At 41.7% G+C, this 27706-nt stretch overlaps 1 protein-coding gene and 1 long non-coding RNA gene across 2 annotated transcripts in view; both read left to right on the top strand.

Moving 5' to 3' along the window:
- Window positions 1-320: 320 nt before the first annotated feature.
- On the top strand, window positions 321-6550 carry LOC112151167. Its single transcript, XR_002920087.2, has 2 exons — window positions 321-692; window positions 1428-6550. It is a non-coding gene; the product is annotated as an uncharacterized LOC112151167 (long non-coding RNA).
- A 242-nt stretch (window positions 6551-6792) lies between these two features.
- The window catches only part of LOC112151610 (enhancer of polycomb homolog 1), a 23214-nt gene continuing 2300 nt past the window's right edge, over window positions 6793-27706 (top strand). The window contains exons 1-11 of the mRNA XM_024280621.2: window positions 6793-7400; window positions 15132-15291; window positions 16649-16794; window positions 16985-17191; window positions 17382-17530; window positions 18813-18966; window positions 19662-19820; window positions 19939-20028; window positions 20140-20288; window positions 20380-20795; window positions 27624-27702. Coding sequence (XP_024136389.1) covers window positions 7248-7400; window positions 15132-15291; window positions 16649-16794; window positions 16985-17191; window positions 17382-17530; window positions 18813-18966; window positions 19662-19820; window positions 19939-20028; window positions 20140-20288; window positions 20380-20795; window positions 27624-27702 — 1862 coding nt within the window. The 5' untranslated portion in view covers window positions 6793-7247. The remainder of the gene's footprint in view (window positions 7401-15131; window positions 15292-16648; window positions 16795-16984; window positions 17192-17381; window positions 17531-18812; window positions 18967-19661; window positions 19821-19938; window positions 20029-20139; window positions 20289-20379; window positions 20796-27623; window positions 27703-27706) is intronic.

The following is a 27706-nucleotide window of genomic DNA, read 5'->3' as shown; positions in this document are numbered from 1 at the left end:
ACCTCTCAGGAATAGTGACTCACAGAAATGCTGCAGTCTTTGTGCAGCTTTGACAGCATGTGGAGGGTCAAAGGGAGGGATGGTGAAGCGTCTGACACTCCACATGCTTCTGCGTCCTCCTGCCGCCTCTGAGGAGCAGCAGGAGAGGCTGGAGCCGCCCTGCAACAAAACACTGAAGAAGAGCTGATTCTGGGAGATGAAAACAAACAACAGCAGCTATAAATGATTACATTGTTTATTTATATTCATATTAAAATCCTTCAGTTATACATTAAGTTTTATTTCACCTTAAAAAGTATGATCTATTTGCTTTATTTACATCCTCTTGCTGTTGTTGTGGCTGGTGGGCGGGACAGCCGAGCTCAGCTCGGAATCTCGGCTTGTGATTGGTGGAGCTCCTCCTCCAATCAGAGCCGGCCTGTAAACTGGTTTGCTGGTCAGTTTGGACCTTTCCTCTGGCTGAAGTAACCCATCCGAACTGGTCCTAATGACCGCTAACGACTCGTTTGGTCTCTTTTACCGCTAAACTCCGCTCTCGTGGACGCTCCGGGCTCCGCGTGAAGCGCTTCCGGGATCTCCCTCCCGCCTCGGCGGGCTTTAAAGGAAGCTAGCTAGCGTTAGCCCTGAGCTAGCATGACAGCCAGCAGAACTGCCGTCGCTCCCAGCCTCCTGCGGGGCTCTGCTAGCGGGAGGTAAGTTTCAGCTCCGCCTGAAACAGTCCGTCTCGTGTCCGTCAGCGGCGTGCCGGTGGCGGGTCCGGCTGAAACTGTCAGCCGGCGGTGTGCGGGGCTGTTTGCGGTGAACGGCGCAGGTCAGAGACTCGGGCTAAGCTAGCTGCAAACAGCCGCTTTGTTTGCGTCCAACAAAAGAACAAGTCCCGGATCGGACCGGCGCTGCCCGAACTTTGTCACACTTTGGGTCTCGCTGGTTTCCGGTCGTTGCTCGAACTGGACCCTATTAGTACCGCCGCCCGGTTCAGGAGCAAACGGAACCTTTGAGCGCTGCTCAGCTTTAAATAACTCGAGTCATTATTCAGAGCCAAAGTGGGCCAATGCTGACCCCGTGACTCTTCAGGTTGTAACTAAGAGCAGGTTATGAACAAACATCAACTAAAACCAAGGAGGAACTATTATACAGTATAGATGTAAATAAAAACGACACATTTCTACTGGTTTGAATTCGTGTGATTTAAAATCGTCCAACAATTTACTTTCCTTTATTGGTATTTTTGCTCTTCTGTGACAGAAATCATTCTGTTTGTGGGGAGATGGTATCTAGCACATAGAAGTACTAGTGTCTAGATATATATATATTTATTAGAAAATAGATAAATGACTTAATACTGACTCGTTAAATCATAAACCAGGGAGTTTAAATCAAACTAATCAGCTGTTTGTGTCTCAGTAACTGTCTCTCTGCTCTTACAGGCCTCAGCTGATCCCAAACGGATGACGGCTGCCTCCAACAGCCGGACCGATCTAATGCCTCCACGCAGCCAAGCAGGTTCTTTACTTTTATAATCATTTGTCACGTTTGATCTTTCACATGCAGGATTGACAAAGTCAGCTGTTGCTCTGAGAGGTCCTAAACTAAAGTTAGTCAGTCCATAAATCCTGGTTTACACTCCTGTCTGCAGCGTCTCTCGTGTCTGTCGGGGAGTCCGTCTCACAGAGGTCAGCTTACGTTGTGTTTCTGGTCTGGTCAGTCTGCTTAACATTCAAAACTTTGAGAATCAGGCTCATCTTCTCGCCTTTCTGAGTTCTTGTTAAATGTATGTTTTGTGTCAATAATGAGTTTATGTTTTTGTACTTTTGTCACCTATGATGAAAATGGATGACAGCGTTATCTGGAGTGTTATCTTCTGGGCACGGCATCATTAATATAAAATACAACTTTATTTAGAAAATTGTTATTTTTAGATGTTTTAGTTTTGAAACCAGGACCTGTTTCCTGTTCCTCTGGCTTTTTGTCACATAATCGACAGACTGAGGTAGACATCCTACCTAAAGCTTGTTTTGTGGAGGAACAGACGTCAGATGCAGTTATGACATAAATATTCTGATTGATTTATAAATCTTCTGTTTTTTTGTGTGTCAACACAACAGAGATATACTGCAGACTGACCAGTGTAAATCAAGCTTTAGCCCTACCTGTCCTCACAGGCGGACTGCAGGTGAAAATGTTCAAACCCTGTGTGACCCGTCCAGGTTTGACCATTTTTAGTTCTGTGATAACAAATCGGGCTCATAGATCACTCAGTGAAACCGTAAAGAGAAAATGTTTATCTACGGCATGCTGCAGCGAGAGGTCAAAGTGAACACTTGTACAACACATAAAGGCCAATGAGGGGGAACTATGTGAGATGCAGGTGTGTCCTACAGATTTTTCATTTATCAACCCCTAATCCTGCAGACTGAACAAGGATCCTGTTGGTGCTGTTCACGTGATATGTGCACGCTCCTAGAAATGAGGAAAATAGACGGATTGTAGTTTGTGTGGCTGTCCTACTGGTACTTATTATGTGTACACCCCAAGCATGAAGCATTTGTTTGCTGTCAGTAAGGAGCCAGTACTCACACCTAGAGTGTGGCGTAAGGACATCGTACAACAGCGCCACCTGTGCGCCATACGAATTTTTCACAATACACACTCATGTTAGGTGGTCCTTAGGATGCAGCCGCTCTTTCCTACAATCCTCCACAGACTGGTTTTTCCATGTGACTAAGGCTTTACGTGGTGATTCTGGTATTTATTAATAAATCAAACAGATTCTGTGATGGGATTGCTGTTCGGTTTGTTAAACTGATGCAGACGTTTTTCTTAGGGACTGGAAAAGTCTGTTGGTTCAGACTGAGTCCACTTCATTAGGTCCAGATTGAGTCCGGAACCTGCGTTTGGTCTGTATTCAGACTGCAGTCAACTGGATGTTTCTACTCCAAACCAAAACCTGTAAACAAAACCTTGTGACCGAAGATCTCTTCAAGTATTGGCCAGGAATTATGTGGGCGGGGCAAAACAATGAGGAATAATGGGAGTCCTGCACTTTGCAATTCTTGTTCACTGATTCAAAGTATAGAACCAATGTATGTCATGTTAACCCTTGTGCTCTCTTATGGGGTCCAGATGACCCCACCCTTACATTGAGGTGTTAGCCCTTCCATGACAAAGGTGGACAAGACTTCATGTCTGTCATTGGACATCAGTAAAAATCGAAAATCATTGAAAAAAAATGTTCAACGCATTTTTTTTTTTTTTGGGTCCAGATGACCCCACTTTCAATGTAAACATGCCCAGGGTAGCGGACCATGTTTCAAAGAGTTACTGTATCTCATCATTGCTCTGCTACTCTGTTTACATCCCATAATACCCATTATACAATGGGCGTTTTGGTCCAGTTGTTCCAATCCAAGTATGGAGCCTATTCAGACTGAGGAATCTCAGAGCGAACCGGAGCTCAGTTTGTTTGGAAACGGACCAAGACCACCTCCAAAGATGGGTCAGAGGGCGGGTCTTGGTCCAGACCAGAGTCCACTCGGGTGTAATCAGACTGAAAAGTTTGTTTTGGATTATCTGAGGAAACGAACTCTGGTTCACTTTAAATTAACCAAATGTTTGCAGTCTGAATACACCCTTAGACTTAGTTTGCATTATTCTACAAAGTTTCATTTTGTTACAGAAAGTTTGGAACCTATAGATGTCTTTTAAAATATGAAGTTATCCATATTGTTGAATTGGTCCAGAGGCTGAATGTTGTCCTTGTAAGCTGGACTTTTTTGATGTTTAAATGTCATTTGTTTAAACACTGGAAGCAAAAACCGTCTTCTCTTTGGGTCTCTTTAAGGTTTGAGTAGAAAATGTTTGACACTCCAGAGCAAAGTTTTTCTCTATACATTAAAGAAAGGAGCTGTCTGCACCAGTGTGTTTAGGTTGATGAATGTCCAGTTTGTGTTAAATACTTTGTGTGACACATAAACACTCCTATCCGATCTACTGACAGACTGTAGGAAATGTTTGAACTGCTCTTTTTGTTTGTTTGTTTCTAATGTTGCAACTTTATCATGAAGGTCAATGTGAGAAATGACACAATTCTTCACATTACTTTACTACACACATTAGTGTCGTTATGGTTTAACAGGAGTATCGTATTACTTTAGCAGTAAAACTGGATGTTTGCTGAAGAAATGATACATTGTTTTATTTTGAAGTAATCAATTATTTTAAGCTAACATTAATAAACAATGCCTTTTGCTAACATTGATGGAAATCCTTTCTTTTAAGAAAATGGGATTGACATCTGTTTAAACATGGATACCTCTGACCTTCAGCCATCCTCAGAGAAAGGAAACCTGATCTTCTGGCTGCTTTTACTGTCATTCTGCTTTACAGAAGTCGCTTTTCTATTTTCATTCGAGGAATTTTGCAAAGAGGATTTTCTTGCAGGAGTTTGGTTGCAGATAGAAATAAACATGATTTATCATTTGATTTTGTTAATGTTTTATCTAATGAAAGTAAACTTTGGTTAAAGTCTGGGCTTTCAAAAAACATGCTGATTATCTTCTTGTCTTAATGAAAGAATCTGGAAAAGGAAAAACTGCTATTCTTCACAATCTAACAAGATCCTAGAATGACCTCTAGCACATAATTAACAAGTGATTTAAATCACACAAACATATTTGAGTATTAAAAAATATCACACTAAGAATATTGTGTATTTATAATTACAGGTAGTAAAAACCCAAAATAAAAAAAATGTAACATTTTAATGTTTGAGGCTCATATATTCAGATGAGTAATTTAAGATGCTTTTGTAAATCACTAAAGTTCTTCTCCAATTATATTTTTTTCTATCATAAAATCGCTCACAGTGATTTTAATAATGATAATGCAGTTTTGAGCCAAAATCAAAAAGGCTTTTTTTAAGACATTTTATACTCAGCTGCAGTAGCTCATTAAAAAAATCTGTTCTGGATTGTGGGCGGGACCTTTGACGCAGAGCAACTCCGCCCCCCTCCCCGTCGCTGAGAGCTCTGTTTGTGCGCTCACACGCGAGCTTATAGCCTCAAGCTAGCAGTAACGATAAAACAATAATGGATCAATCCAGTTTGCAAATTTAAGCCAGGAACGTGCAACAGCACGACTGTTGAACACTAACCATAAGCGGGTCACGGTGTGCGCAGGGAGAGGAGACTTTGGCCCCGCCCATTTCAGTAACTGCGTCATTAGTCTGATCTTTTTCTAGCATCTGCTTTTCAACTGCTCCTTATCCAATGCAATTTGATTTAATAAACTCAGATATTCTTTTATATAAGACCTCTACTATGGAACAAAATGCTGCAAGAACACATTAAAACACATTAACCATTTTCATTGGAGGTGGTCTTTAAAACCACAGTGTGTCTCATCATCTTCCCCCTGATCTTAGAAACCTGGACTCTCTAAACATCTTCAAATCACAACTCAAAACTTTCCTGTTCAGACAAGCTTATTTATAGCATCTTCTGTTCTCTGTTTAATGCTCTTGTACTTTAGTTTTTAACTTGTTTGTTTTACATGTGTGTTTTTAGCTGTTTCATTGTAAAGAGACCTTGAGAGCTGAAAGGCTCTTTTAAATAAAATGTATTATTATTTATCAATCTCCATCAATAGACCTCTAATACATGAAGCTGATCTCCACCAGAAAGAAGCTGCTTGATCATTTAGTGCTGTATGAAAGCAAGTAAATGAAGAGACGACGTCATTGGAAGGACTTTTCAAGACTTTGGCTGAAGTTTACGAACGAGTCCAAACTAAAGACCGTATTACCCATAATGCCTGAGCCGGGCTGCAGACCGCCTGCTCCACGGCGTGATGTTTTGATCTTATCCATGCAGAGGAATCCAAACCAAGTGTTGAGAATTTTGTTTCTGGTTTTCTAGTTTCTATGATACTGAACTTCGGGTTTTATGATCAAATATACAAATCAGTTTATGAATTCGTTAAAATAGGTCAAATTTTTGATTAATTTAATAAATTGTGCTTTTGATATTTGAATTTGTTAAGAAGCTCCAATACGTCAGATCTCGTCTACATGTATGCAGTTATTTGATAACATGCATTAATAACCTGTGTTCAAACGCAGCGTTCATCACTGCTGTAAACTTTCAGGACATTTTTAATTGTTAGTAAAAACAAGTTCACAGTTTAGCTGCCTAGAAACCTGCTAATGTTTTTATATTCTAATGTCGTCAAATTAGAACTTATCTGTTATCCAAATTCTATTTTAAATATGAATGGAAATCATTTTAAACAGCAGTTTACTTTATAGGTTTATAGTTTTTACCAACTCTGGTTAAAGCATAAAATGTTTAGACTTAATTGTAATATTTCTGCCTGAAGTAGTCATAATCGACAAAGATAAAACAAAACTTGATTAAAAATACATAGTTGAATTAAAGGATGGGTCACTAAAATGTGCAGTAATAAGTCAAGGAGATAAACCATAACTTCCATGTTTCACTCTTCTTATGTATTTCTGATATGTATTGTGTGTAAATAAACTATTATAAACGGACTGTGTGAGTCTAATTGATTTGTGGTAAGAACTGTATTTTGGATATCTGTAAAACTTAAATATGTGACTTTTCACTGGCTTGTTTCTATCTTTAAGTTGTTTTATTGTCTCTATCCTCTCGTGTATTGTTTATCATGAGTTTGTTGTAAATGAATCACATTAGAAACGTTATGAGTGGATTCTGTTTACCTAACCACGAGCCGGTAAAGTTCCCGGATGTAACTAGTTTTTAAGCTTTTATTTGGTCTTCTGTCTCTGGTGTAACGGGCGACCCGGGAAACGCTCCTCCCGCCATCAGCCTCCGTCCCGGGCTCCTCGCGGGCTCTGCCCCCCTCCTTCCTCGCACCCCAAGGCCTCGTCGAGCGCGCAGGCGTGCAGAGCTGCGTGGGAATGGCTGTTGGGGACCGGGGGTTGGGCCGTTCTCAGCGAGCTGCATGAGTTTGTAATGTCCGCCATGTTGGCCATGGCGTACTGAACCGGGGAGGAACAGCGGAGCGCAGCAGCGAAACAGACCGACAGAGAGCGATCGAGACCCGGGCCTGCCCGGCTCTGTTCGCGCTGCCACGGACCCGAGCCCGCCTTCCATCGAGCGCCTGGATCCTGGAGCCCGCCACGATTTCTCCATGAGAACTCGAAGCAGACCTCCTGTTACTCCGAGCAGATCGAATAGATTTATGCTGCATCTCTTATCATAAAAATGAGTAAATTATCGTTTCGGGCGCGGGCGTTGGATGCTAGTAAGCCCCTGCCCGTCTTCCGCTGCGAGGATTTGCCGGACCTGCACGAATATGCCTCGATCAACCGGGCCGTTCCGCAGATGCCGACGGGGATGGAGAAGGAGGAGGAATCGGTATGTTATCCCGCCGGTCGCCGGGTGTGTGGCGGTGAGCCGCGGATGAGTGTCGGCGGGTTTGCCGCCGCTGCTGCGCAGCTTCTGCGAAATGGCCGCCATTTCTGCCGTCCGGCGCACACGACGGATCTCGGCGAATATCGCCGTCAGCCCCTCCGCCGCGGTTCCCGGAGGGTCATGAGGGCGCCCGGCGGCGGAATTTTACTCAGAATCTGCGTTTTGACCGTTTACTGTCCCGTTATCGGCGCGCGAATGCACAAAGAGGTCACGTGACCGTCGTCAGCGCCACCATTTTGTTGACTTTCTCTGGGCAGCGCGAGCGTGGAGCGGGCCTCGTGCGCCGCTGAACTTCAGCCGCCAGGGGGCGCGCCTCCCCCTTACTTGCGCGCGCGGACAGGTGCGCCAATGTCATTTCTGTGGGGAAGCTGTCGTGCTCTGACGTACTCTTACGTAGGCAGCAGTGGTGCGTTCACGTGTCCAGAATTCATGTGGTAAACGTCAAAGTTCTCCATCAGTGTGAATCTGATGGTGAGTGGAGGGTTTTCTGTAGATCCGTCCTTTAATACAGATGATTTTATCTCGATAATTTAGTTTTCCTGGTGAATGTCAAAGATTTAGATTTTACTGAATTCATGTTTAAAATAACAATTAAAAAGAATAAATCCTCTTTCATCATTAAGCTGATCTTTATTAAAGCTGGAACAGGAAGTTTATAATTGTTTATAACATGTTGACAAGACAAAAGTAATAATGTCACCTGAAGTCCAGTGTTAAACAGAATGAGCTTTTATCCACCTGAAGCGTGGCTGCAGGTCCCATGAAATGCATCCGCCGGCTTGTTTGTCGTTGCCGTGACTGAAATGCGTCCAGCAAACAAACATCACAGAGCGGCAAAGTCAGCAGAAATCCCTCCGTTGGACCCCTCCCACCTACTGTAAACATACACACGGCGCCGTTACATAACAGCACGCCAGAAGAGATAAAGAGAAGAGTTTTACTACGAGGGAGAGCTCCTGACCCACATCCTGTCCAGCAGTGACATTTAATGCAGACTGAATGAAGAGTCTGTGATGATGACTCAGGAAGACAAATCTACACTGTTTTATGTTTGAATGAATTTACTTTAGTCGCTTTTAACCCTTTAAAACCTCTGGATGCTGGTTAACGGTGAGTGTTGGACTCTTAACCACCTGGAGTTTGGTAATTGAAGCATCTCGTCGGACTGTTTTTTATCAGAATCTGTTAAAAGATCCAAACAATAAATGCACAAAGCTCAAGAGTAAAACTTGGATTTCACTTTAGTTTTTTTGTTTTGATATTTTTGGTAGATTTGTTGTTTTTATTTTGAAAGTGTTACTGGGCTTCCATGATTAGTCGACTAATGTAGTTGCTGACTATATTATCTTCTAAACATGTCATAACAAACGGGTATAATCTTCCTGTTCCAGCATAAATAAACAGTTTTACGTGAAATGGTGAAACAGGATTTATTCTTTTCCATGTTTTTTTAAACATAGAGCGGCTGGATGACTCAGTGAAGGGCTGACACCCAGGAGCCCTGGGTTCGATTCCCAGGGTTGTCCACTGATCCCCACCCAGATTGGGTCCTTAGACCCTTGACGCTGCTGCCTAACTGGGTCCCTGTGCCCCTCAAGTACAGGGTTGTGTCAGGAAGGGCATCCGGCGTAAAAATCACTGATGCGACACAGTGGGTGCTGTTAGGCTGTGGCGACCCTGAGAGGGATACGCCGAAAGGTGAAGATGTTTTTTTAAACATGAGTTCAGTAAAAGTTCAAGTAACTTTGAAAATAGTCGACGACTAATTTAATAGTTTATTAGTTGTTACTTTACATTATATGGAGTCAGAGGGTAGTAAAGTTGACCAAAGTTGTGAGCGTTCAGCACCAAAAACTTTTTTTTTTTTTTATATTTGAGTCGGTGAAACCAAACTATCTTTTGTGAAAAATAGTTCCTTGTTTCAGATGCCGACCTCATGATTTAAGTCTGGTTTTAATGCCATAACCAAATGAAGGACAGAGGCTGCATGATTCATTAAAAGTTTAATAAACGGTTTAAAGCTGATGATGGTTAAGATGTGTGTTATGCATCAACTTTACGCATGACCCGATTAGTCGACTATTCTGAAAAAAACAATTGTCGATTAGTTGATTTAAAATAATCGTTTCTGTTAGCCCCACTGGTCTGATCCCATGTGTTAAAGTGGTGCAGCAGAGAGGATCTAATGTCTGGATCTATGCTTAAAGAAACATTCTCTAATAGCTGGTGTTGTGTTTTCCTATGTTGGCTACCTTACAGAAAAATGCTGCAGTGTTGCTCTGAATAAGTCGGTTGTTTTTGCTTTAATCCTCCTGGATGTGCTGCAGACCCGTCATTCAGCTGGGTTCGTATTCATACATGATGGTTGGAGCGTTCTTGGCTCCGGTTTATTTCCCTGCATGCACTGCTTTGGGAATTATCAATGGGGTGTGGGCCTTAATACAAAGCACAAATTGCATGATTTCATTTTCAAGCCTTCCTGCGGTCCTCGTGTGCTGACGCCTCAGCAGGCAACCACACTTCAGTTGCCATGGCAGCAGCCCCTGTTGGAGGGTTTTTGTCAGACTTTTTAATGGGGCAGTGCATGGTGGGTGATTTGCAGCCACAGTGTTGATGTTTTCTCTCCATCACACCGAGTTGTGTGGTGTTGCAGACTTGAGGGGTTCTGGAGCTGACATGGTCCGAGTGACTCCTGTGCTTGCTTCGGATGACCAGCATGTTCTGGTGCTAACCTGGTTTTGTAGTACAAAGTCTTTAACCTGGACACGTTCTCTTCACTTCATCTTTGTATTCTATCTAAATACAATGTACTGTTGTTGAGGTATTTCTTTGGACTTCACCTTTAGGGTCACCATCTTTAAAGGTAAAGTGGACACTGATGTCGACGTGACTGAAGAGGAAAAACATTCAAACCAACATCAGATGTTCTATTAGAGTTTTGGAGCAACATTGTTTTCTTGTATCACCAAAGTTGACAGTACTTTTTCTTCAATGTGTGTTTATACTCTGATCATCATAAATAGGGCTGAGTATCAGTAAGGATTTTCAGAAATAATACGATTCACCAGAGCCTGGATCGATTCAATTCTATTTTTTTTTCTATTCTTTTGATCCTCTTTATTCAATTCAATTTTGAGTTTACACATTTGTCTAGAAATACATTAATAATCTGATCCAGGTCACATACTTTAAAATGTATCAGTGAAATAATGAGATTATTAATAATACAGAGTTACATGGATTCTCTAAGGAGAAGTTCTAACAAAAATGTTCAGATCATTAACATTGGAAACATTGTTCTGCTTCTCCTGAAAGTTGCAACAAAGTATGAGGAAAAAACGATGTTTTAGACCACAAATAGTTACTTTAAAAATATGTTCTTAAAAGAGTTTGGAAAATTCATTTGTGTGAGTTTATAAAGACGTTCTTTAGTCAGCAATGACTGTTTAGGTCGACCGAGCTGTAGCATTAGCCATCCTATGGGAAATCCCTTTAAACGTTAGCATCAAGCTAGCAGACTTTAGCTTTGTCTGCTAAATCGATCTATGTTTTTTATGAATCGATTATTGATCTGTTAAGTTTAAATAGATTAATCAATTTTTATCAACCCAGCCTTAATCATAAACGGTAATACAAATCAATAAACGTACAACTTTATTCGGCTTAAATGAAAAAATATGTAAAAGGATTTTATTTTATCTCTGTACAAACGTAGAAGATAAAATTCAAGTTTTCTTTGTTACTGTGGAAATCTTTTTACTGTTCTTTGTTAAAGAGACCAAAACACTTGTTTGAAAAAATAAAATCCCACATGTTAATTCACATTTAAAAACTCCTTCAGACCAGATCAAAACATTCCAATAGTTGAATATGGAGTTCAGACTGTTGGTCTGTTTCATGTGTAAAGCTTTATTTTAAAACTAAAAGTGTAAAGCAGAGGCTGGTTCGATTCTCATGGACTGTTTCATTCAAACTGATTAGTTAGATGAAAGACAGAATCCATGTTTTCAGATGATGTTGATCAAATCCCAGCTGTGAAAGTTTAGGATTTCTGCAGTTAAAGGAGAGATGGAGATTTCTGCTAAGCAGCTGCAGGTTCTGAAGCGTCTCTGTCTGTTCCTCCGTTAATGTGGTTTCACACATGTCAGTATTTATGGATGTCATAACACTGTGACCACAATATGCCAAGTATCTGAGAAAGTTCCATGAAACACTTGAGGCTGGATCAGCATCTCCTCATTGCACATGAAGGACTTCCAAAAACACAAAAAAACCTTATTCCAGATATTGTTAATAAAGAGTCAGCAATGGTGTAAGCATTTTAAAAAGTTTCTCTGTTAAAATGTGCTTTGTGTTTTAGGGAAGCTTATCGTTTTCTCTGCTGAATCATCAGAAGTTTGACATTAAGTGGATCTTTAGTGTAAGGAGTCTAACAGGGTTTTTGATTGTATGAACATTAAAGGAGACAGCTGAATAATGATGATGCTTGTAGTTTTAATGAGCTGGGCTTCAGTTGGATGTCCTGTTTGTGTGGAAATGTTAATGACATATAAACACTAGTGCAGATGTTCTCTGCAGGAATGCTCCAAGTGTTTTAAAGACACTGATGTAAATGGTGTTGTAACACATTCTTGTATTTTTCTCATGTTGAAGGCCACACATGAAGTTGAGATCAAAATTATGTTACTGAAGGTTTCTTTTTGTTGTGAATCCAGATTAAAAGATGTCATCGGAGAAAGCTTGTGGTTTTGTAAAATCTACAGTCTCTACTCCGGCCCACTTTGATGCATTTACTTACAGACAAATAGATCCATGGACGTCTCTGTTTTCCTCGTCTGAGCTGGAATCTGGATCTGTACGCGCTGATATTGCTCAGCGTTTTTGTTGCTCCGCAAATGTTGGGTTGGAGGCATGTAGGCTGTAAGTTAGCGGGAGAATGTGTAAATAAAGGGAATGAGGAAATAATCTCAGGCTTTCTCTGCACCAACAACTCAGAGATGAATTTCTGTAACTCTGCAGAAACTATGTCCTAGAAGACACAGGTTTTAGATTTAGTCTAAAAACAGCATCATCATAATGAAAAAACGCTTTGGAAACAGATCAACAGATAACTGGGACTTTAAACACTGGTGCATTGTGGTTATAATCCCAACAACAGAGTTCAATCAGAAACACAAACGTTTCTTGTGTTAAAATGTTTGATGTTTTTCCTGCCTAATGACTTCCATGATGATGTACCAGATTGAAGTTGAAGGTAAACGGTTTTATCCTCCAGTGACCTAAAAGTGAACTCTTCCACACAGCACTCTGGTTGATGAACTCCTCACAGGCAGATGGTTCACACCTGAATGCGTGCCATGTTCTTCATAGCAGCTCTCAGTCGTCTTTCTGTTGCCTCATACAGAGCTCCCATCAGCTCAGTGGTGCGGTCTGCTCAGTCCTGTAGGATGGAAGAGGTTCAAAGCAACAGGAAGTTCGGATTTGTAATGACACTGAGGCAGAGTCAGTCCTTCAGAGGAAAGTATTTTATAGAAAGCTGTCCCTTACTTCAGAAGTCGGTTGTGGAAGTGTAACGTCAGGAGGAACAGGAGCTCGGCTAGAACACTTGTGAGATCACGATGGACCTCCAGTCAGTTTGACCATCTGTCACTTTAAAAGAGGAATTAGCGTAATGCTCAGTATGAAAGCTGCTTCCATCCTGCTGTGGATCTTTATTGGGTTTGCTGTTGGGGTGTAACGGATCACAAGCCGTGGTTCTGCACACCGTGTACCTTGGAACACCCCAACCCCCCCGTGTGCTCACACACCGTCATTGAAATCAATTGTCTGTTCACATTGAATTGTATTGGCATCAAATTCGTGTTAATCGTCTTTGTTTTAACAAACGCTGAAGTAGCTGCTTGACAGTTCTCCAAAAGTGTGGGAACGTGGAGCTCCCGCTGCATGTGGGAGGAGCTCCGTCAAAAACCTTTCTCGACTTCATCATGGAGGACCCAAAAGGTGAAATATCAGGTTTGTTGAATGTTAGGAGCTGAATAAAAGCATCGGTACTCGTCTCCGTTCTGGGTTCAGAGATTCTCCCGGTTAGGATCAGCCATAGCAGCAGCTGTCCCGCTCAGGAGGGAGCTGCTGCTCCATAACAGGAACGTGAGCAGTCGGGACGATAGTACGGCAAGTCAGAGGGATCATAAATCGCCAGGAAAAGTGGGCATGGCAGCTCCATGTTTCACAGATAACAATTATTTTAAATATTTAAAGGTTCCCAGAGTTGGTTTCAATAAGAAAATTACCAAAAATAAATACAGGTTTAATTTGAACTGATTTATTTATGATTTAATTTGGACATCAGCATTTTAAGGGGAACTCCAGATAGATTTGGTATTTTCTTTCAGTTTTTATAGATTTGGTCTAAAAGCATTTAAATGTAATAGGAATTTACATGTTTAAGCATTTTGTTTGTGTTCAAAGTTTATAGATGTTTTGTTTTAATAAATAGGCCACAATGAGCAAACATTAAATGTTTCTTTTGAAGCTTTTCCAAAAATGAGTTTTAGGCTTTTATCTTGTTTATTGCAGTTGTTTTTTTTTTTTTAACTGATCAGAAAAATGATCCAAACCGTGACCCTAAAACCATGGCACGATCCAAACTGTGAGTTCTGTGATCCGTTACACCCCTGGTTTCTCTGTACGTTCAACTGAATTCTTTAGGAATTGTGTATATTTAATAGGGCTTGTTAGAAACTCTTATTTTAATACTCGACTAATCGGTTCATGCTCAAAGTGGACGTAAAGCACACATGTTAAACCATCTTAAAACTAACCAAAAATAAAGACAATTAAGATGATAGTTTATTTAACTTTTAATGAATCATGCAGCTTCTGTCCTTCATTAGTTTCTGATATTAAAACAAGATTAAATCAAATGTTGTTGGCATCTGAAACAAGGAACCATAAAGTTTTGGTCTCACTGTCACTGAAAAAAAAAAAAAAAAAAAAGTACTTTTTTTTTTTGGTGCTGAACGCTCACAACTTTGTTCAGCTTTACTAAACTCTGACTATATAATGTAAAGTAACAACTAATCAACAATTAAATTAGTCGTCACCTATTTTAATAATCGTCGATTATTTGACTAATCGTGCTGCCCTAATATTTAGAAGTTGATGGCTATAAACTCGATGGTTTCATTTTTTCAGCATCGGAGCTCTTCTCTTGTGTGTTTGGTGTTTCTGTCGGTCACTGCCGTTCACTGTGACCTTTTCTACCTGAAGGTCAAAAATGAAACGGTCAGCATTTCTATTTCTGCTCCACTCTGGTCGTGTTTTTAGCGTCAGGCGTTCAGCAGTGATCTGCATCTTCATTCTGACAGAGTCTGAAAATGTGTTAAAGTGACCTGGAGTGCTAAAAGCAAATGGATTCAGTCAGGGCCTCTTTGCCATCTGAGAGTCTGAAGATGAGGTGCTGGAGTTCACTGCACCTCTAAACCTCATCAGCTGGACTGTTCTCTCCTCGTTTTCTTCTGTGAGAAGCTGCTGCTGTGCAGCATCATCAGAGCAGGATTCTCTATGAAAGTCATTTACATGTAAATAACTCTGCCGGTTCCTATCTGAACACGCGTGGCTCGTGAGCGTCTCAGCTCCCAAACTGCCCCTAACATCTGCTCGTTTCCTCCACAGGAGCACCATCTCCAGAGAGCGATCTCGGCACAGCAGGTCTATGGCGAGAAGCGGGACAACATGGTTATCCCGGTCCCCGAGGCAGAGTGCAACATCACGCACTACGAGTCCCTCTACCCCGGGGAGTTCAAAATGCCAAAGCAGCTTATTCACATACAGCGTGAGTACAGCGTCTTCCAGCTGCTGGGATTCACACGCTGCTTTTATTTAGAGTGGATTCACTGGACGATGAGTCAAATGTGGCATCAGTGTCAGTCAGGTGACAGAGATGTTTCCTCATTCTGCTCTCATGTCTCTGTCGTCTCTACAGACCAGGCTCTACTTGTGCTCATTCATGTCCCTTCATTCTGAATGTGCATACATGAAAACAGTTTCATTACCACAGTAATGTCAGCCAAGATCAGTGTAAAACCCAATCTTGAAAAAAAGTTTTCTCCTGAAAGACTTCATGGTTTATCTCTGAAGTGTTTTAGGCGACGACGCTTGAAGCAGACAAAGGTCGTTGACCCAGAACTGAAGAGTTCTGCTGCTCAGAACCAAAGACATTTGGGTCACCAGCAAATGGATTTTGAAAAACAGAATTCATGGTTTCATTGAACACAGTAAAAACTTCTGATTTTAACCGGACAAAACGGCCCCGACTCTCATACTACCACCACCATGCTTGTATGTTGGTGTGATCCTTTTAGAAGTTTCTTTTCCAGCAAATGTTTTTCAAAGCGTCCAGAAAGATTAACTCCATCACAGTATTTTCTCAGGAGATACTCCTCCTGTCCTCTGGAGGATGAACTCTGACCTCTTTGTGACCTCTTTGGTCGTCTGCGGCCTGTTGGTGGTCTTGGTTTTCCAGCCCACTTCCATCCATGTAGACTGATGGATCTTAATGATTTCTGTCTTGTTTTAATCTCAGCATGAATTCTAGTTTATAAAGATCATTAATCTCCATCATCTGGTTGGACAGGTTCTGCTTAGGGGGAAACTAAAAGTTTTAGTTTGAAACTAAAACTGTTGAAATTTGTGGACTTGATTGACTTCAAAATAATTCAATTCATGTTCCAAGTAAAGTATCCAAAAGCTCTTCCAGTTGAGAGAAAATAAATGCAAACATTTACGTCAAACCACCTGTAAGAACAAACATTAAACTGATGAAATATTTTATTTTGTGTATATTTGTACTAGTGTATATATAAATGTACAAAATTGTTATTTCACTATTCTTTTCATGAATGAAATGTATTTTGTTCTTTGTTCAATATCTCAGTATAGTTGATGAGATGATTGTATACTTAATTTGGGCTGGGTAAGAGCATAGGCGCTAGGACTTGATAAGCTTTTAGCTTCATCCAAACCCTTTTATGAACTCTGAACATGTTTGGTCAAAAAGAACAGGTGTGAGGGAAATAACTGTTGATCTAAAACGGTTTCTTTTCGGTTTGTACTGTCACTGTCTTGTTTTTCTGATCAGCTGTATTTGTGTGAAGGGGAATAGTGTGAAGCACGTCCATTTTTCTCTCCAGCTTTCAGTTTGGACACAGAGCAGCCGGATTACGACCTGGACTCAGAGGACGATGCGTTTGTGAATAAGCTGAAGAAGGGGATGGAGATCACCCATCTGCAGTTTGAAGAAATGATCGATCGTCTGGAGAAAGGCAGCGGACAGCAGGTACAACAAGAAAAACGGGCTCTTTCTTTGGATTCAGAAGCTAAAATGTGGATCCTAGTCTGGATTTTACCATCTTTAGTCATGGCAAGCTTAAAAAAGATGGTAGTGACGGAGTTGAAGCAGCGCTCTCATTCCTCAACATTAACTATAGATGAACTTCTCATTGGTCTGTCCTTCTGTTTGTCCTCAGCCCGTCAGTCTTCAGGAAGCAAAGCTGTTACTGAAAGAGGACGACGAGCTGATTAAAGAAGTCTTTGACTACTGGAGCCGTAAGAGGAAAACCTGCAAAGGAGGCAGCCTCATTCCCAACGTCAAGCAGGAGAAGAGGGATGGATCCAGCACCAGCGACCCTTACGTGGCCTTTCGCCGGCGGACGGAGAAGATGCAGACCAGAAAGGCAAGTCATGCGCCACTGAGACTGAAACAGGAAACAAAAACACACATAAAGTGTCTCATTCAGATATAACATTCTTAGTAAACATTTTCTAGTTTTCAGAAAGAACTGTGATACATTCAGTCATATTTTCAGTGATACAGATCTATAGAACGTTAGGTTACATGAAGGGAACTGTGGCTGATGTTTTCAGAACCGTAAGAACGATGAAGCATCATACGAGAAGATGCTGAAGCTGCGCAGAGACCTGAGCAGAGCCGTCACCATCCTGGAGATGATCAAAAGGAGGGAGAAGAGCAAAAGGGAACTCCTGCACCTCACTCTGGAGATCGTAGAGAAGAGGTGAGAGGAGGCGTCGGGGAGTCTCATCTGATGGAGTTCTGGTCAGACTGAAGCCGATTGTGTTCGTCTTCTATGTGGTGTTTGAGCAGACTGTGTGGTTGTTGTTTTTTTTTAAGAATCTTTACTGTGAGCTCTGGCTTCGTGAGTCGTTGTGATGCTGCTTCCATCACTGCACTCTGGAGTTTTCCCTTCTGCACATCACGTTTGGCTAGAAGACCAAAGTGTGCTCTTTTGAAGGCGTTTCTTGGGTCACAGTGTGTGTTTAGGTGGTTGTCCTCTTTATCTTTACATCAGTGTATGTTGGCTCAGGTCCTTTGAAGCTTATCGGCTGTAAAATACCAAACCTCTCAGGAACGGTTACTCTGGTTGTTCTACAGCAGGAGTGTCAACCTCAATCGCACAGGGGGCCAAAATCCAAAACACACCTTAGGTCGTGGCCTGAACTGGGTAAACATTTAATGAACACTCTAAAACTACATTTTTAAAACTTTAAAACTGTAACTTTTTAACATAATTATGAATAATAAAAAGGCTGAAATATTCCAGAATAAAACAACTTAAACCTTAAATAACTTTCAATATTTTACTCTCCCTATTTTGTCAAAATTATACGAGTTAGAAATGAGTTCAAGATAACATCGGGTCATTAATAACAATAAAATAAAATGATCCGGCCCCCTTGACTTTAAAACATGTGATCTCTAAGTATCCAGGAATCCCCAAAGGCACTGAAATGTCAGACTTGATGAAGTCTTTGATGTCTGGAAGGGTTTTCTGCTCATTTTGAACGTGTGTCGTTGTTGTGTGAAAGATGTTTGTTGTTGATCTTGTTGTTGTTCGGTCTCCGGTTGGAGCTGAAGGGAAACCTTCCCCGTCCGTCTCACGCCAGCATCACGATCTAATGAGTTTTCGGTGCGAGCAGCTGCTGCTCTGAGCTTCTCTCAGAACTGCTTTTGATTTGTGGTGACATTTCAATTTCCTCGGTTATGGAGGCCGGCCTCCCTCCACGCCGGCCGGCTTCGTTCCCAGCAGGTCACGTGCACAGAGCGCTTCATTATCCGATGATTGTGTGTGGCGACCCGGGCAGGCGCACCGGCCGCTGCAGGAGTTGGTTTGAACAGTCGGTAACAGTGCTTTAGTTGGACCTGAACATTAGTGGCGTGTTGCAGAAGAAGCAGTCGTGTGGTTTCATAGAGAGATTCTGACATTTCCCAGGATTCTGTGGTTTCCTGACACAGTTCAGCCGGTTCATTTCCTCTCTTTTGAATCTGTTCTTCTTCAGGAACATCTTGCCTGACTTTGGCAGTGAGGTGATGGCAGAAGCTCTGGCGCAGCGGGCTCTGGTGAAGCCCGTCTACACAATCCCCATCATTCCCCAGTCCAGCAGTAACCAGTACCGGCACCAGGACCACTTGGACATGAGGGACTACAAGAAAGTAAAGCAGACTTTCTTTTTTTTATTCTTTTTCAGCGTTTCTGTTAGAAACCAGCAGCATGTCATTTTGAGGACTTTTCATTTCACACTTGATCAGTTTTTAAACTTAACAGCTGAGTGCAGCTTGAGGGGTCACATTTTTGGGCGTCACACCTGTTATGCTCGATGACGCTCTGGTTTACAGGAAGTCGTGATGTCTTCAATCCTGTAAACAGCAGCTCCTGGGGGGGGGGGTCACAGAACGCACATTTTCCCAGAGAAGCTGCAGCGTCTGCGTCTCTGACTGCACTGATTCTACTCTGATGTTCTGTGTTGATCACAGAAAGCCACGTGTATGCTCTGCTAAACTCAGAACTTCAGTCAGTCGACCCCCCAGAACCGCCCCCGCCCTCATGTAAGCCCTTGTCCTGTAGGAAGAGGCCGGCCCGGTGGCTTTGTCCTCCTCGTCTGAGGACTGAAAAGAATCTGCTAATCTTTGTAGATGCAGCACATTCACTCAGGGAGGGGCCGTCCCACCGGGGCAGTTACGAGTGAAAGGTGGCACGGGTCGGGGAGGGGGCAGACCAGCCAGCTGGCTCCTGGGGGGTGTCAGACACGTGCCTCCATCTGCATTTCAATGGCCCTTCAGCTGTTGTTTTCTGCAGACTCTAGTCTGTGATCTTCCTCTGAGTCTGAGCGGTTTCTGTCTTTCTGAAGCCCGACAAGGCCGAGGCGGTACGGACGAAAAGGAAGTATGAGAAGAAACCCAAAATCCCTCCGTTGCTGGCGCCTCAGCACTCGGGGCCCTCCGTGTTCAACCCCAAGGACCTGAATCAGTACGACTTTCCCAGCTCGGACGACGAGCCCTTCTCTCAGGTACTTCGCTTCAGGCTAGTCCGACTTCCTGGCTGTTGGTTTGAGGAAGAGTTTGTTCCTGACAGATGAACTCTGACGTGGTCAGCACCTCTCTGTGTTTACCCCATTTGTGCTTCAGATTCATTCAGGTTCTTCTGAGGCGGAGGAGGAGAGCGACCCAGACGGCTGCTTTGCATTCAGGAGGAAGGCCGGCTGTCAGTATTACGCTGTGAGTGACTCCTGGTTTCTATGTGTAGCTCCAGCAGCGGCCCGTGACTTCCTGTCCAGCTCTGTGCGGGACGTCTCTGTCAATCCTCACTTTTCTCTCTGCGGTCTTCAGTCCCATCAGGACAAGAGCAGCAGCTGGCCCTGGGTCAGCCCGTTGGAGGGCGGGCTGGGAGACCCACGCTTCCGCTACAGCCTGACCTCTCTCAGCACGCCGCGCCGCTGCATAGGTTTAGCCCGCCGTCGGGTGGGCAGAGGGGGCCGGTGAGTTCAGCTCTGAGTTAACCGTGGTTCTGTCTTTCAAAAGCTGACGTGAAATAATCCCAATCTGAGTAAACTTTGGTTTCTGTTCCAGCATCCTCTTGGACCGAGCCCACGCAGACGTCCATGTCATCTGCCAGAGTCTGGACTCCAGCCCTCAACCCGAACCACTCACCTCATCTCCACCAGGCTCTCTGCTCCACACCTCCAACGCAAGTACCTCAGAAACCAATACCTCGGACAGTACCAGCTCGCCCCGCCGTCCCTCCTCGTCATCGCCCCGCTCGCCTTCCGCCTCCATGGACCTCAGCCAGATTCTGTTGAACATTAAATCTTGCCGCTGGAGACATTTTAAACCTCGGACGCTATCCCATCATCCCTCGGGAGGGGCAGACTCGTCCCAAAAAGGATTTAGGGATTTTAAGCGGACTGCTCCAGGACTAACCCGGACCCTATCTGGAGGAGCCAACTGTCAGAGCCGCGTCGGACCCGGCTCCACCCCAGTTAACGGTGAGTGCGCTGTTTTCATCCTGTTGCTTTGAGGTTGATCTCTAGAGGTTTACGTCTTCAGACGGTTTCCATCATTAGTCTGGTTGTAAATCTGGACATCGTTTCTGGTTAGACAGCTGTGCTGTTTTCTGCTGCTGAGGAGGAAGTTGGATTCAGATTTAGAGGTCAGGTCATTGTTGTGGTCATGGGTTCAGGTTCTGAACGGTCTGGAGAGACTTTTATTCCTTTATGTTCTTCTTGTGTTCATTACAGAATCAAATCTGTTGATTTTAGTCAAGGTGAATTTGGAGAATCTGTGTTGCTGAGTGGAAATACATGTGATTATTTTACTCAGTAACTGTAATGCGGTAACCTGTTCTAAATTAGTTTGAGTTTAGTATTTCATTAGAAGTGTCTGTTCTGTTCAGAAACGAATTGAATATTTACTGAGTCAGTTTTTCATAAGAAGAATGCTGAATTCAGCCTGACGGTTATCGTTCTGGTTCAGCAAAAACAGAACTTCTGAACGAAATTGTTTATTTCAAGCAATCAGGTCATAATACATACATAACACTTAGTGAATCACAAGTAGATCGCTTGAAAGGGAGTGGAAGGAAGCGAACTTATATAATCCCACCCCGACTCGACCATTTTCTCTACATGAATTATCAATATATGGTTCAGGACTTAATATCAAATATTAATAAAATCAGGCTATTAAGGATCATTAATATCATTAATGTAATCAAGTTTCAAAGCATCCACGACAAATCATTTATATTAATCAGTAAAGAAAAGTAATACCATAGTGATTGTAAACTTTTCAGTAATCATTACTGCATATTACATAAACAGTAATCTAATATTCTCATAGAAAAAAAGACACTTTGTGCATGAATTATGATGATACAAAAATAATTAAATCATCTTCATTTGCTAATGTGGTAAAGATCAAGATATTCTCGTAAAAAGAAGACAATTAGTGCAGATTGTATTAATCAAAAATTTATTATTATTAAAAAATATAAAAATAATAAGTACAAATTATCTTCATTAGTTTATGGAGAAAGAAAAAATCAAAATATTCTAATAAAAAAAAAATACAATTTGTGCAGATTGTTTTCATACAAATGATTATCATAAAAATAACAAGTTGAAAAGAAAAGGATCAAAAATTAAAAAATAAAATAAAAAATGTATTTTTTATTTTTTTTTTAATTAGAATCAGTGCTACATCACTGCTTAGGAACAAGTTTGAGTCCACGTAATCGTTCTTCTTCGTTGTTATGACTGAGAGACTGTGAAGGTCCCATTTCAAGGGAAATGTGCTCGTTCTGCAGCTCAGAATCGGGTCAGAAGTCGTATCCAGCAGTTTTTGAGTTCACATTTCACTTTTTGCTTGAAGTAAAGGGTTAAACATGCGTAATCCCACAGTTCTCAAAGTCTTTCATGGATTTTATTTCCAAAGGCTTTGTAACGTCCGGTGGTCCGAGTGGTTTCACAAAGATTCTGGAGTTCAGAATCCATCTGCTGTGGATCTGTTTCTTCAGTCGTAGGAGCCTCGCGTGCTTCGCCAGATCAGCGTGAAATTTAGAAAGATGTTCATTAAGAAACACATTAGACCCCTTCAGGTTTTTACGTTGTTTCATCAGAGCTATCTTGTCCTTGCGATTCACAAACCTGATCAGGATCGCTGGTTTATCCATATTCTTTCTCCGAGGAAGCAGATGACAGACCTCAACAGTGTGTAGGTCCAAGGAAATCACTTTAGACGCAAGAAATTCTCCAACTTGATTCTCCTCGGTCAGGTTTGCTCCCATATCAGCTCCGTTAGCATCCGTGCTAGCGCTGGTAGCACCAGGCCACACCCGAGGTTGGAGTTGAAGTCCCGTGAGAATCACATTATTCATCCGTGCCTGTTGATCCATGCCATGCATCCTTCTCTTCAGGAGATCTTGGTGATTATCTCGTTGTTTGTTACGTGCCTTTTCTTGACAGAAATCTTCCACGATTTGGAGCAGTGGTGTTAGCTTAGCTTCAAGCGCCAGCAGAGCTTCGAGCTTAGCATCACGCAGAAGAGAAGGGGTTAGCCTAGACTGGATGTCGGCTAACGCGGTTTTAAGCTCTGCCAGATCAGCTTCAAGATTTTTCTTCGGTGCCATGTTCAACTCTCCTCGTTGCGGTAGTTGTTGCTGCAGCTTGGTGATTAAAGTCGCTCGTGGGCAACTTTAAAAAACTTTAAAAGCCGAAGAGTTGAGGAGAGCTGGAGACACACGTCTGCTCGTGACCCGGAACCAAAAGTAAAATAAGCAAGAAGAGGGTTGTAGATGTTCAGAATTCAACCCAAATATGAAGAGTGATGATAATGATGAAGCTGTTTCAGAGTTGTGCTGTTATGGCTCAGTTCTGCTATGAATGCAAAACACGTTTCATTCTGAATCATCTATAAAAAGATGACCTCTGAAGGAGACAGACCTTTGTTCTCATATGTCGGGGAGTTTTGTGTTTACAGATTTTAACGGAACAACAAGCAGCTTGAAAGCAGATCTCTAAAAAACATGTTAGAATGGAGGAAACAGAAGGCAGTAGAAGCAGCAGGAAACCAGCTCTCGCTTTTTAGAAACACTCTGGAAAATAACACTAACAGCTTACCCGGAAATATACAGAACTTCCCATCAACCCCTCTGACAAACCAGCTGGCTCTTGGCCCCTCTAGGCATTCTGGGTAGTGTAGTCACACACAGTCATACTTAGAGGGTGGAACAAAATATCGGCATGGGGGGGTTGGCACTTGGCGTGAGCACCACAGTGAAATACAAAGATGCCGTTGCGAACCCGTCATCAATTTTGACCGGACCAATACGTTTTTAGCCCAAAAACCTAAAAACATAGTTGAGCGGCCGCAGGTACAGCGTGAATACAGACAGCGCGCTGTTTTTAATGTTTATAAGGGCGGCAACAGCAGTAACCTGTCCAAACACCACGCTAAAAATCCACCTGATTCTAGCGGAGAGGTGTGCAGCCTCTGACCGTCCAAATGAGATGTCTAGCGCCGTTATTGAGCCAACAGGTGTGTATGCTCGTGGTGTGCACGTGGAGCACGTGACTAAAGTGTAGATTATCAAAGAATAGTGCAGGAAATTTTAATAAATATTGATACCAGCTCTGTAAAACACAATGATCATATAATATAAGCGGCTGAAAGTTCATATCGTGCCTCAATAATAATTATCTGACATAAAATGAATTAAAATGCAGCAATATGTATGTTTATTTCACATTTGTTGCTCTTTGAAGTGAGGTCTTTTGATATACTTGATATATATATATTTTTGATAATTTTATTTTAATGTTGGATAGAGCGTTAAATGAACATATTTTAAATTTTTTTAAAAGGTTTTGAAGTAAAGAAACAGATACACTGTTTTAAAAATAGTTATTGTATAGATTATTGCATTGTTTGTCATATCGAGATACTATCGGCATTGTGAGTCATGTATCGTGAATCGCATCGCATCGTGAGTTACCCTGAGATGCCCAGCCCTAATCATTCTACTGTACAACTGTCCCAACAAAGTTCAGTTGCTCAAACATCAACCTATCAAACACGATGCCTTCTCCTTCTCTTTCTACCAATCAGGTATAACAAAAATCCCAGCTGAAGCTCCACAGATGAAGATCTGCAGTTTGCAAATATTCTTCATGAAAGTGAAAAGAAACCATTTCCACTGTGCTCCAACACAAATGTTGGAACACAATGGAAAGGTGATGATTGATGAGAACTTTTAGACCAGGGGTGTCAAAGTCATTTTGGTCACAAGTCATTTAATTTTGCTTTATTTATCCATCACATCAGAAACGCTGGACACAGCTGAAGTTAGCGTCTGGTTGTTAGCATCCACTGTGATGTTAAAGAAAGGAAAAATCTTCATCCCAAAGTCTACGTTCAAACCAGCTACGAACAAACTAAAGGAACATTTTTTATGCAAGACTACAGCGTTGTAGGTTTACAGATTTGTTTCTTTTGGTGTTTGAAAACACTCAATTTCAAAGCACTTTCCTTAAATCCTATTATATTTAAGTGATCTTGAAGGTCTATTGCTTGTGTTTGTAGATAACAGTCATTGAATATTGAGGCTACGTTTCTACTTCTATTTTGATAGTTTCTGTTTGGGATGCATGTTTGTACAGTTCTTGGGAGTACAGAAGTTATTGCTAGAAATCTCTCAGCTTTGTGTTCTTGTAGACATTTAAATATCTGTATCAGTTATCGGTATTAGCCAGAAAAAATGTAACGTCTTCAGATTATTTTGTTATTAAACAGAGATACCAAAGTTTATTCTTAGTGATCCGTCTAACTGAAACAGCTGTTCTAATGATGCATTTGCTGATGATGATTTCAGAAAAAATGTAAGTTAAAATAAGTCAAACACCTGACTTTACTGGTACAGTGCTGTGATCCTTTACTTCTGATTTATCAGAGCCTTGGCAGAAGAAAAACTTTCCCATGAGGCCATTTGGATTGGAACCAAACAATGTAACTTTCTCTGGTCTGGAGCTAAAGTTCAGTGTCTGCTGGACTGTAATAGACTGTATGGCTGTGTCTGTGTGACATAGGGGAGGTCCTCACCTTTCCGGTGGAAAAGCCCCACCCACTGCACAAACACTCTACAGAACTGGAATGGCGAGTGTTTCTCCTTCGCTCCATCTTGGTTCACTGCAGATGTTACCTCTGGTTAGGACTGGGAGATGTGACCATATTCAGTCTCTATCGTTTTCACCTAATCCTATCAATTATTAAATCAAATATATGATCAAACGCTCTGACACAATCTCATAAGTGCTGCCTTGTCAGTATCCATACTCAGAATGTATGTAAATTAAAATAAAAAGGAATTAAACACAGATTATTTTTTGTCTTGTAGTTTTGCAACATGACGCTACTTTACGATCTTTGATTCTCACTCGCGAGTTTTACGACATGCTTTATGTTAACGTGTGAGGACAGAATTACGTACTTACAAGGGTTGCACATATACCGATTATTAACTGATATCAGACAGTATGACGTCATGCCCATGATCCCTATAAGAAAAGAATTCTAAGATAAAATGGACCAATAATCAAACGCTTAAACTGGCGTTGCTTCCTCATTCACCACTCGGTTTTCACTTGTTACAACTTGTGCCCCCCCCCATCCTGCAAGCTTCAGTCGCATGTAAGTGATGTCGGACACGGCAGCGCCATGTTTTACAGATAACAATTATTTTAAATATTTATATTCTCCCCAGAGTTGGAGTCAATAAAACCATTAATATCAAAAATAATTAATTTTAACTGATTCATTTACGATTTAATTTGGACATCAGCATTTTAAGGGGAACTCCAGATAGAATTGGGATTTTCCAAACTATTTTTAAGTATTCTTTTCTCTCAGTTGTTGTAGCTTTATTCTTTGAACACAAACAATGTGCTAAAAAGTGTAGTTTCTGATTACATTTACATGTGTTCAAATTTTATAGATATTTGGTTTTAATAAATATGCCTCAATGAGCTAACATTTTTAAATATTTGGTTAGAAGCTTTTCCAAAAAATAATTTTTGGCTTTTATCTTCTTCTTTTTTTTTTTTTTTTTTTTTACTGATCCGAAAAATGATCCAAACTGTGACCCTTAAGCCGTGACACAATCCGAACCGTGAGTTTTGTGATCCGTTACACCCCTAAAAATGTCCTTGTTACGTTGATATTTAAGTTAAATCTTAACAGTTGATCTGATTTGAAATGTCCTCTCTCTGTTCACATCCATATGGGAGACTGAACAAAGGCTAATGGTGTTTAAACTACCTGTTCAATTTATTTGCAGGTAAAACTATTTCTGCAGATTTGTTGGAATACATACGAGCCATAGGCTCCTACTTTTGTACTTGCAAATATTTTTTCCCAAGTATCAAAATATATCAGTATGGCTATTAGAATCTGGAAAATATTGGCTATCGTCTCGGTTGTAAAAAGTCATTATCGTGCATCACTACTCACAACAGCTAGAAGTTGATTTTTCTGAGTTAAAACAGACAGATACACCTATACAGGCAGCCATAAAAGAAATGTTTTTGGCAAAGACGGGGTGGTACGTCGGTGATTAGGCTGCATTTGTGATTGAAGACGTCCGACACGGAGCAGAAAACGGATATATTAGAACTATGCTAGAAGACTATTCTTGTGCCTGACGCTAACACCACAAACCTCTTCTATCATTTAAGGAAAGTACATGAAATTTAATATAAAAGATTAAAAAAAATAGAGAACTCAAGTTGTGAGAATAAAAACTACAGCCAGCTTAAGATGAGGCAGACTTTCACACCAGGCCATATGAGAAAATATCCCCCAAAAATTACTGCTGCCGCTACATCGGTAAGGGCTTGACTCGCTCTCTAGACCAGGTCAGCTTTCTAGACCTCATCAAAGTCCTCTATCTGAGGTACGTTATAGTCAGTCCTCAGCACTTCAGTGAAGTCCAGCTGCCTCCCTTATATAACAAATGGGCCAAAGTAGAGAAGATGAAGGACCTGGTTCATTCTCGGCTCTGGTCCTGATAGAAGGCTGTAAACTTTCCTGCTGTTGGTCAGTGATGTGGTAACGATATGTACCAAACAAATCTGTTTGGTTTCAGGTGGTTCAAGTTTCTGGGTTCAAATGATTAAATGTTCTTTAAAACCGTTCTGATTCATCTCCAGGAGGTGGTCATTCATCTTTTAGCTCGTGGTTGTCCTCTGAGGGTCAGACACGAACCGTTTTCAGACGTTCTGGTTTGTGTGTAACCTCGTGTTTGACGGCGCTCTTCCCTCCAGTGTTCACCGCTGAGCAGTACCAGCAGCACCAGGAGCAGCTGGTTCTCATGCAGAAGCAGCAGATGGAGCAGAGCCAGCAGCAG

Source organism: Oryzias melastigma, linkage group LG20, assembly GCF_002922805.2.
Source record: "Oryzias melastigma strain HK-1 linkage group LG20, ASM292280v2, whole genome shotgun sequence".
NCBI lineage: Eukaryota > Metazoa > Chordata > Actinopteri > Beloniformes > Adrianichthyidae > Oryzias > Oryzias melastigma.
This window is presented reverse-complemented; position numbering and strand designations above follow the sequence as displayed.